The following is a 10905-nucleotide window of genomic DNA, read 5'->3' on the forward strand; positions in this document are numbered from 1 at the left end:
TCAAACCGAAAAAGGAGCAATCAAAAAAAGGAGCAACAACCATATCAAAATAAACCCTTAATATATAATATAAAAGCCCAATAACATACTACTTAACATCTCCCCTAAAATTTCCTAATATTGAACCAACCCCTCAAACTAAAGCTCAAATCAACCAATATCAAAATCAACAAATAGGAACAACCAAAGAAGTAGCACCATGAAACCAAATCAAAACAAACCAAACCAAATATAACCAAACAAAACTAAATCATATCAAACCAAACTAAACTACACCAAACCAAACTAAACAAAGAGATAAGCAACCAAATAGAGGAACCACATGAGAGAAGAGCAAACAAATAGAACAATCAATATGGAGAGAAGCAACAAAGCAGATCACTAGAGAGAGGAACAATCAAACAGAAGAAGCAACAGAGAGAGCGACAACACAGAAGAAAGCAACCAAAGAGATAGGAGAGACGAATAATTAAATTACCAACCAAATCAGCAAAGAACCACAACAATTGAAAGCATGTGAACCAAACCAAAATCAACTCCTTAATACTGATCATAACAAACAAACATCAGAAAGACACATCTTATGTGTGGAGACAGAACCAACGCCTGCTAGTGGCAAAGAAGTGCCATCAGCAGTCATAACCGACACAGACGAGACAGGTTTCACAGACATAAAAGATTTATCATCGTATGTCATATAATGAGATGCTCCCGAATCAAGAATCCATATGGAAGGAAATATATCTGACATACCAGAGAAGTTCAAATCTTTAGAAGAGGTGGCAGACATGGCATGTGATTGAGTGGCAAGAAGTTTTTGAAGTTGTTCTGCAATATCAGATATTTGGGAAACAATCTCAGATGAGTATACATAACCAAAACTAGAGCCAATGGTAGAAGGAGCAGAAGCAACAACATTGGACGATGGCCCCTAAAATTCTTCTCTCCCCAATTTCGGACAATGTGTTTTCCAATGTACTTGAAGAGAATCATCCTTAGCACCAGCCATAACAAATAATGACAGGAAAATACGACAAATACAATCACTGTGACAAAATAAATTAGAGATAATCTGGTGCTGTACCAAAATGGATTAAAGACTATTTAAGGCATTTTGGTGCAACTAATGATAGTAAGTGTGACCAATCTTCATTTTTGGCTTTGATTGTAGCAATTTAATCATTTATTTCTATGTTTAACATTCTTTCGATGATTTTCTCCCCGTGCATTGCACATGTACTTATACATGTACTTTCGATGGTTTTTTGTCCTATATTTTCGAGTCATAAATCCTCCTTTAGTTCTAGTCATTGAATAAATGAGACTTTGATGAACAACTTAGTGCATCGATAACCATTTAATCAAAATGGACAATCCAATTTTCAAAATCTATATTTTAAAAAGAAACAAAACCTCCATATTTTAAAAACCATTCGATATAGATCCAACAATCACCGATATACTAATGACATAAAGGCAAGAACATCCCACATGTGCATGGAATGCATTTTCTCAAACATACTAAATTAAAAAAAAAAAAAAATACTAAAAAATTAAACAAATACTTTATAAATAAATTATTTGTGTTTTTATTTGCGACTTATGAGATATAAGATATATCTTAAATTGTGTACAAAAATCAATGATGTGGATCATATAACTCATCTTAAAGTGAATAATTGTAGAATACAAAATTTATTGATCTTTATAAAATAAATTAATTTATGTACCTCATCTCGAGCATATTCAACCAAAATTTCTTAGAACAATTGTCTTCCTGAAAATCATACATGTAAAAAAGTATACTTCATTCTAATTCTCAATAACATATTCAAAGAATTACAATACATCCTCCAAAGTTATCAAATCAAAACACGGAATAAATTTTATAATTTGAACTTGTATTTTATAAATTTGAATTAGATTATTATCAAAATATATCCTTTTACGTATATTGATCGATATTCAAAAAGTAATTCTTTGAATTCTAAATTTAACATACTATAGTATAACCCGTTTAAAAAGGGTTATTATCCTAATTTTAAAATTCATATTTAAAAAACAAATCAAATCTCAACAATTTTTAAACCATTCATTCTAAATATACACTAACTAGATAAATGCAAGAACACCCGACGGGCATGAAATCTATTTTCACAGATTTATGAAAAAAATAATATAAAATAAAAATACTATAAAAAAAAGTTAAAAACACTTTTGAACAAAATTTTAAAATTGTTCGCGATTTATTTGCTTGGAAAGAAGAAACCCCTAAAACGGTTAAACCCTTCACTTCATCACTACTCAGCCGCCGTCGAAAACTCTCCGATCGGAGGAATCACCACAATCGTAACAAATGGAAGAAGAACACGCCGAGACATTCAAAGACGGTACCGACCTCTGTCAACAGCTCATGGACCGTTACGCCAAATCCCCAGCGCCGCACCACCGCCACCTCCTCGCCGCCGCCGCCGCTCTTCGCTCCAATCTCACCTCCGAGTCCCTCCCTTTCACGCCTCCCGCCTATTTCGCAGCCGCTATCTCCACCGCCGCGTCGTCTGAGTCCCTAGACTCTGAATCGCTATCCTCTCTCGCGTCCTTCATGGCAATCACGCTTCCGCTCGTTCCACACGGTGCTATCTCCGCAAAGAAGGCGCGGGAGGCGGCGGAAATCGTGGGGAAGCTGCTGGTGAGAGAGGGGAAGGGGTTGGGCGTTTCTAGCTTGAGGGCTGGTGTGAAGTGCGTAGGGGTTTTGCTTGGGTTTTGTGATTTGGAGGATTGGGATTCCATTAAATTAGGTTTTGAAACTTTGCTGAAGTTCTCCATTGATAAGCGCCCAAAGGTCACACAGTCTTTTATTTTTTATTTATTATTATTGTTGTTGTTGTAAATATGTGTTTAATTTATATCTAGTTGCCATGCATTGGTGGTTGGTCCATGAATTCCCGATTAAATGTTAGTTTTATCTTGCAACACAATAAGCACTGCCCTTTTAACATTGGTTTTTGCTTCATGACTCTGAGATTGTTGATTTCATTTAAGCACAAAACTTAGGTCATTTTCCTTAACTACTGTTAGTCCTGTTCTGTCAAAATGCTCACAAAATAGTTTGGGCAATGCATCAGCTGAGAAAAGGTGGAAAAGTTGTAAGGCAGTTGGTGGTCGTTTTTGGTAGATTTTTAATTGAAAACATTACCAACAATACATATGTATTACTGTATTTACGTATTATTTTTCTATTAATTGTTACAATATTTTCAGACGTGTTCGTATAGAGGTTTAAACAATAGAAGAAAAAATAAGAGAGTCCAAATTTTTGGTGAAGTGTTCGATACCACCTGAACATGTCATGGCTACTATAAATATTCATGATGCTTAATTGGTTGGTTGTTTGTTTAGGTGCGAAGATGTGCTCAAGAATCTCTTGAGAAGTTTTTTGGGTCACTCAAATCCTCCACTGTTATTAAGGAAGCTAGCAAGTTGGTTTTGTCTGAGCTAAAAAGTTGCATTGATTTGACAGTGAAATTAATTGCTTTGAGGACTGTTGGTGAATGTAATAAGGACATTTTGAAACACGAGCACCAGGAAGTCCTACATGTACTAAATGTAGTTAATCTGGTTGCTCCTAATCTTTGTATGAAAGTTGTTCCGAAAGTTCTTTCTGAAGTGCATAAATTATTTGGTTCTCAGATTTCGGCACTTACAAGGCACATCCTTAAAACTGTAGAAGCTATGTTTGAAACTTCGAGAGTCCGAAATATTCTCTTAGAGATAGATGACATTGTAGTTTCTCTTGCTTCTTTTGTATCTTTGGGTGATAAGAACCCATTGGATACTGTGGTTTTTGCCGCAACTGTATTAAGGTTTGCAATGGACTTACTTTATACTGGACAACCAAGCTCGTGGATCAAGAATCTTCCTCTAGTTTGTCAATCTATGATGGGTATGTATGATGCTTCTATGTTCATCCCTTATAGAAATCAATTAATTGTAATTAATCTAATCTAATCTTATTTAGGTCTATTGATAGTTCGACTATTGATAGTTCGACTATTGATAGTTCGTCTCTAAACATTTTCCATGTACCTGGCGCAATGGTTTTGTTGGTTTTTCTCCATGAATATCTGCTGCAGCCTGCAGGGACTTTTATGACATGCTGTGTCTTGTTCTAAGTATAAAACTTCTATACTATGAATGTACAGTAATAATATCTAAATAACTTGCTACTGATTAATGTTAAAATCTTAGGTATTGCCAGGGACAGAACTAGAAAAAATTGTTTGGGGTTGGCAAGAATATAACACGTGATACGAGACTAGCTTCTACAATAAATATTAATTTAAAATTTAGTTTAACAAAAAAAAGAAATACTACCAAATCAAATAAATAAATACAAACACATTGACATAGCCATCAAATGATATTCTTTTATTTTTTTTTATCATTTTAATTTTTTGTCAACTTAATAAATGTATTTATATAAAGTGAGAAGTAAAGAGACTGTGAAAGATATTAACCAACAAAAGAAAAAACACCATGAAAGATTATTATAAAAGAAAGACCTTGACATACATTTTTTTTACAGATAGCAAGACAATGTGTAAGTCTATTCTTCTATTCTATCTTTTGTATCAATATTTTTTAGTATAAGCCTTGAATGTTAACCATTATTACATTTATCATACTGGGGGTGATTTGTTCTTTTATTTATATGTTAGGCAGTTTTCATTTGGTGTTGGGTGGCAAGTGCCCCTAATTGACTATACCTAGTTCCGTCCCTGGGTATTGCCAATAATGTTACTGCAGAGACATTGTAGTAAAAGCGATATTTCATGTACATATTTTAGTTTTACTGCTTTCTCTTGCCTTATATTCTATTTTCTATATTATAATCTTCTGATTCAATCTGCAAATATTGAACTTAGGGCTTCTAACTTCTGAGGAAAACACTGCATCACAGGCTTCAAGTATCTTGAATGGTGTGCTCAAGCATCATGTTGGTTCACAATGCATATTAATTAGTACAGAGCAATCGTTTCATGATGATAATCAGCTAAGTTTGGAAGGCAATGCAATAAAATCAACATGTGCAGTTTTTGAGAACACCATTTCTGCTACTGATGGAATCCCAAATGAGCATCTTTTGTCAGTCATATCTGTTTTGTTTCTCGAGCTTGGTATGGAACTGTCTATCACAGTATCACTATATTAGCACTGTAGACAAAGTATTTTCTTTTCAAATTCTTTGATCTATCTAATTGGTCTTAGTTATCAATTGTTAGATACTTGACGGCATAATTCTGTTAAGCAAGTTACTTCTTTGTCCTTCACAGATGCTTTGGAATATGGTTGTGTTTATGATCATACTTTGGTGTTCTGCACATGTCTTAAAAGTTTTGATATTGCAATTTCAAACCACTTAGGCTCACTGTTTTCTTTTAGTTTCTTCATGTAGCAGGATATCTTGTCCACCCATTTCATTGTACTTCCCTTCTTTTCTCTCTTAATGTTTTTTATCAAAAAATAAAAAGAAAAAACACTGGATTGTTTCTTTCTATCTCTGTGTTTGTGCTGAGGGATTGAAGGGTTTGATTGTGTGTATGTCTTGCTCAGTGCTCTTTTTTATTGTGTGAGGAGATAATGTCTTATCTAGTATTGGACTTCTCATTATCAATAATAGAGTTTCTTGTGCAAAAGAAATTTGTAATGAAACTACATTTCATCTCGATCTTATTCTTTGTAAACTTGGTTGGTTGCAGGAGAATTCTCATTTGTATTTATGAGGAATATTGTGCTTAAACTTGCTGACTTGATGATTCAAATTTCCGGTGGCGAGGCTAATAACAAGCATGTAAGTACTGGTGAAAGATTCGTTGGCTGTTTCCACATTGATCTTTATGTTTGGTAGATTAATCTCCATACCATAATTAATAATGTCATGTATTTCTCCATTATGTGTTGTTTCTCACTCATTTTAAAATTCTTGGGTAGTTTAACTTAGGAAGTTAGTATATTGAACAACACTGTCTGTATAAGGTTTGGACAATCCCTACCTCTTGAGCTAGCTTTTAGGGTTGTGTTGGATTTAAAACCCGAAATTCAAGAGTTAGTATGTGATGGATCGCAATATAAGAATTCTGCTTTATGTTGAATATATTTAAAAAATATATATAATAGAACTATCCATGAGGATAAAAAGTGGTACTTTTTGGTTCCACTCAAAGTGTGGAATCAATAAGAATAGAATAGAACAAAGTTGTACCATTCTGTTTTATTCGTGCATCAAACAGTACCATAAGCACATTCAGAATCCAAGTTCATTCATGTCTCAACTTGGAATCAATAAGAATAGAATAGAACAAAATTGTACCATTCTGTTTTATTCGTGCATCAAACACTACCATAAGCACATTCAGAATCCAAGTTCATTCATGCCTCAACTTTGGAAACTCTCCATCGGTATAATGATTAGTTTCAGTTTATACTTTCCAAAATATTGATAACTATGGTAGTCATGTTAGAAATATTTGAAAAATATTTCAGCAATTTAATATTCTGTCATAAGTATGTTTTCATATTAGTTTTCATGTTTTCTTTTTCAATGATTAGTTTCCTGAATTAATTAGATTTAAGAGTGTATTAGTATAAATAAGGATAAGTGCTTTGGCTCTCGTAGTAATAACTTACATATCGTTCACTTTAATATCAATATAATTTTAATATCTTGAGTATTATTTTTACTTCCCTTTATACCTAAAATGCTAAGTTGCCGGTTTGTGATGGAAGGGTACTGCACAAATTTTGATGCAGCATTTTCTGAGACTGAAATTATTTTTCATCGGGCTAGATGCCTGTTGAAGGGTCTTGGGATGCCAACACAAATATCACGTAAAACGCTACACTGTCAACATGGCTAGATGCCCTTTGCAATCGCTATGTTGCTTCCCTAAAATCTGGAACTCTACTAAAACAATGTCATTATCTCTATGATTTTTTCCTTCTAATTGACCATGCACAAATTCTGGCAACCTTATCTCTCTGGGGTTGTCAGTCAAGGGTATCTTAGATGCATAATGGCCTCGACTATTCCAAATGTAATCTGACCCGGGTTTGTCCCAGTTGCGATTTGACCCCTCTTTTATCCTAATTGCAGTTTGCCCTTGGTTTCTGTCCTAGTTGCCGTTTGGTCTTGGCTTTTGTCGGATGTTTGTTTGTTCTTGACTTTTGTATCATGTTGTTTGTGGTTTGGTCTCAATTTTTGTCCTCGTTACTGTTTTTTATGTTCTGGTTCAATATAAACTAAAGCTACTCTACTGATTACTGTTTCATCTGGTTTTCAATGTTATGCAGCTTCAGAAATGCATTGGGTCTGCTGTTGTTGCCATGGGACCAGAGAGACTTCTCACACTTGTATCTATCTCTCTTGATGAACACTATACTTATTCAAATATTTGGCTAGTACCGATCTTGAAGAACTACATTACAGGAGCACCGCTTGCATACTACATGGAGCATATCATTCCTCTTGCGAAGTCTTTTAAGAAGGCTAGCCGTAAAGGTATATTGCAACATGTCAAACTTGAAGATCTATATCTATTGATATCACGTGTTTCCTTTTATAATTATAATGGTCCTCTACATCTGTGCGACCTTCGCTGCGGCCTTCACTGTCGCCAGGAATAGCAGTTGCCGTATCTAAAAATGAAGAGGGCAGGAGAGCAGCTGGTTCTTGCATAAATGCAGAGAACAGAGGCTGAGTTCGTCCTTTCATATGGATCTTTGTAAACAAGTGTGGGAAGAGGGTAGTGCTACTTAAAATTATAAACATAAATGACAAGAACAGCCCTTAAACAGATAATTTGAATAGATATAACAGAGGTAAAATAGGAATTTCAAACTCTATTGGCTCTAGCTTCCGCAAAAAGCTGATTTTGCTACCATTTGTGGCAACTAAAATTCGCTCCAGAAAAATTCACTCCAGAAAAATTCACCATACCAGTGTTTAGCGCCGCATCACACCCCAATTCGGCTCTTTAATACTGTGATCACCCACTATTGTGCTGCTATTGAGAATATAGTTCTACTCTAAAACAGTAAATAAATCATCTCTTTTTATGTAGTTGGGACTTTGGAGAAAAATAGTTAAAGGAAATTAAATTTTGAGGATTACTCATTTTGGAATATTACTATGTTTTATGTTGAGAGAAATGTATTTCTTTAAAGTTGTTGTATGCACTCTCATTTCAGACATTTTTCCTTAAGCTGTTGGACATGCATTATCTATTTTATGCCATAATAACTAATTTAGTCAAATTCTTGAGCAAATTTTGTGTCGTTTCTTTCCAGTTAAAAAGACAGAGATCAGTCAAGATCTGTTGGTATGTGCCCATGAATTGTGGGGATTGCTTCCCAGCTTTTGTCGTCATGCAACTGATACATATAAAAATTCTGCTCGTCTATGTGATGTGCTTATTACTTTTCTTAAAAAGGAGGCCTCCATGCTTGAAAATGTTACCACGGCATTACAGGTCAAAATTTCATAAACAGATGGAGGTCTTTGTACTTTGGTGGCTTTATTTGTTTGTTTTTTCAATCAACTTTCCATCTAAATGTTCTTGAATTTTATGTAGATTCTTGTGAACGAGAATAAAGCTGCACTTAGCCCTAAAAAGATCCAGGCAGATTGTAATGCAGAACATGATTCTTCGTTAGAGTTCAGCATGCAACCTGCTTATTCAAAGAAAGTTGCTACAAGAAACATAAAGGCCTTGGCATCTTATTCAAATCAGTTGCTTCATATTTTATCAGATTTATTTATCAGTTCACTTCCTCAAACACGGATTTCTCTAAAGGTTTCACATTTTTCAATTATTTTTTACTGATTCTCCCCTGTTTACTGATACCATTCTCTCATCTTACTTGGTCATGAAAATATATGACTTGTTTGTTTTGCTCAAATATTTAAAATGCATTGTTTTGTGCCATTTAATATAACTTTAGAGAATTTATAGGCTGAACATTACTTTGTTACTAATAATATTGCCTCTGGCATTTCTTTCCCTCTAATATGATAGTTAAAATAATTCAAATTTTTTGGCTTGCTTTTATAGGGTGCAATCAGGTGCCTAGCTTCAATAACTGATTCTTCTGTAAGCAAAGAAATTTTTATGTCTCTGCTCAAGAGGTTTGAGTTTGTAGATTGTGAAGGTGGAGATGATGGTGAGTTATTGACGAGTAGCAGTAGAGTGTTGGACATTGAGCCAAGTGATGAGAAGGGATGCTCTCAAAGGTGAACCTAGTAACTAATTTATACATGATTAGTTGCACAGGTGGTGATATATAGTGGCTGCGGAATTTCATACAACAGAGATTTTTCAGATTTAAATAACAATTCATTTTTCAGATTTTATTCACTCAATTTCTCTTCTTGATAAAGACTTGTAATATCCATGACTCAGCCCTAAAGTGCTCATGTCAAGGAGTGTTATTAGAGTTGCCCATTCGTGTGCTTAGCACATCTAAACCTTGCCATCAGTGAGAGATTGACTTCGATTGCTTATGTTTTAGAGATAATTGGTTCCTAACAACAGTTTTCTATAATCGGATAAATGTGTTGAGAATTCTTCATTTGTTAATCTCGTTCTAATGCCATCTTTCTTATTTTTTGGCTGCTTTAAATATGATTGGGCGTTACATCGTCTTAAACAAAATAGCAAATGTAATTGGAGAATCAGGAAACCTTACCACTTAAAACTATCTCCTGTCTTTCAATTTCTTGTTATTATATTTATTGATATTTATAATAGATGACAAGCCAGAGTCTTGTTATTCTTCAGGTGCGCGATATTGGAGATATCATCTTGTCTTGTTGAAGGAGCCAATGATAATCTTGTTCAGATAATTTATAATTTAACCATTCAATCGATTCAGGTATTTCTCAAAAGCTGAGCAATACTTTATTTTTGTTATTATATTCCCCCTTGAATTCTTTTGACAAACATATGTAATTTTGAAAAATAACATTTAATATATGCTTGCTTTTTAGGCAAAAAATGAGAGTGTTCATTATGAAGCATACAACACCTTGAGCAAAATTTTGGAGGTATGTTTTGTGTGATATATTTCTCTGTTTCATTTTCTCTTGTTATATGTCTCAATGTTGTTGCTTGATGATGCAGGAGCACCCAAGCTATTCTTCTAAATATATGGAGCTAATTGATTTATTACTTGGTCTAAAGCCTCCAACTGCTGTTGCTTCTCTTAGAACCCGGTTTGCTTGTTTCAACATGCTGATGGTACACATAGTGAAGGTCAGAAAACGTAATTATGATATTTATCTCATTTTTTATATATAGTATGTTTTAATCTCCATAGGTCTTAGATGGGAGGATGTGCAACCCTCGAGAATATATTTTAGCATTTATGTTGTGATGGAAAATATCATTTCCACTTTAGAACAAAGGGCATACATACCTTTTCTGTGGTGGGTCATTGTGCGTTAAAGGTTGTCCATTGCGTAAACACACTGAATGTTCTTTTTGTACAAATCAATTTTCATCTTTAAGCTCCTCCTACACTGCCATGTCTTAAAGTACTTGTTGTCCACGTGTGTTGCAAATTAAGAGTGCACGCAAAGCGGAAAATATTGCATGTGGCTAATGTTCTAACAGTAACGTTTTTTTGGTTTATGAATCTGGAAATCGTGCAGCTTTTTGTTTGCCTCTGGCTGAACTCTGAAATTAGGTTAACAGATGTACATTCTTCTACATACCTGCATTAATTTTTTGTATTATCCTGGCTCATTTGCATACTGGAGCCGTTTGTTTGATATTTTCTTGGGAGGAGGTTCATAGCCAAGTCACTTGGTGTTCTTTTTTTTTTTTTTTTTTTTTTTTTTTTTTTTTT

At 34.3% G+C, this 10905-nt stretch overlaps 1 protein-coding gene across 1 annotated transcript in view; it reads left to right on the forward strand.

The window, feature by feature from the left end:
- Positions 1 to 2209: 2209 nt before the first annotated feature.
- LOC101489595 (uncharacterized) overlaps positions 2210 to 10905 on the forward strand; it is an 11634-nt gene continuing 2938 nt past the window's right edge. Inside the window, exons 1-11 of the mRNA XM_027330293.2 lie at positions 2210 to 2842; positions 3400 to 3943; positions 4926 to 5177; positions 5760 to 5851; positions 7351 to 7558; positions 8347 to 8528; positions 8631 to 8852; positions 9111 to 9289; positions 9837 to 9930; positions 10046 to 10102; positions 10179 to 10354. Coding sequence (XP_027186094.1) covers positions 2357 to 2842; positions 3400 to 3943; positions 4926 to 5177; positions 5760 to 5851; positions 7351 to 7558; positions 8347 to 8528; positions 8631 to 8852; positions 9111 to 9289; positions 9837 to 9930; positions 10046 to 10102; positions 10179 to 10354 — 2492 coding nt within the window. The 5' untranslated portion in view covers positions 2210 to 2356. The remainder of the gene's footprint in view (positions 2843 to 3399; positions 3944 to 4925; positions 5178 to 5759; positions 5852 to 7350; positions 7559 to 8346; positions 8529 to 8630; positions 8853 to 9110; positions 9290 to 9836; positions 9931 to 10045; positions 10103 to 10178; positions 10355 to 10905) is intronic.

This window comes from Cicer arietinum, chromosome 4, assembly GCF_000331145.2.
Source record: "Cicer arietinum cultivar CDC Frontier isolate Library 1 chromosome 4, Cicar.CDCFrontier_v2.0, whole genome shotgun sequence".
Lineage (NCBI taxonomy): Eukaryota > Viridiplantae > Streptophyta > Magnoliopsida > Fabales > Fabaceae > Cicer > Cicer arietinum.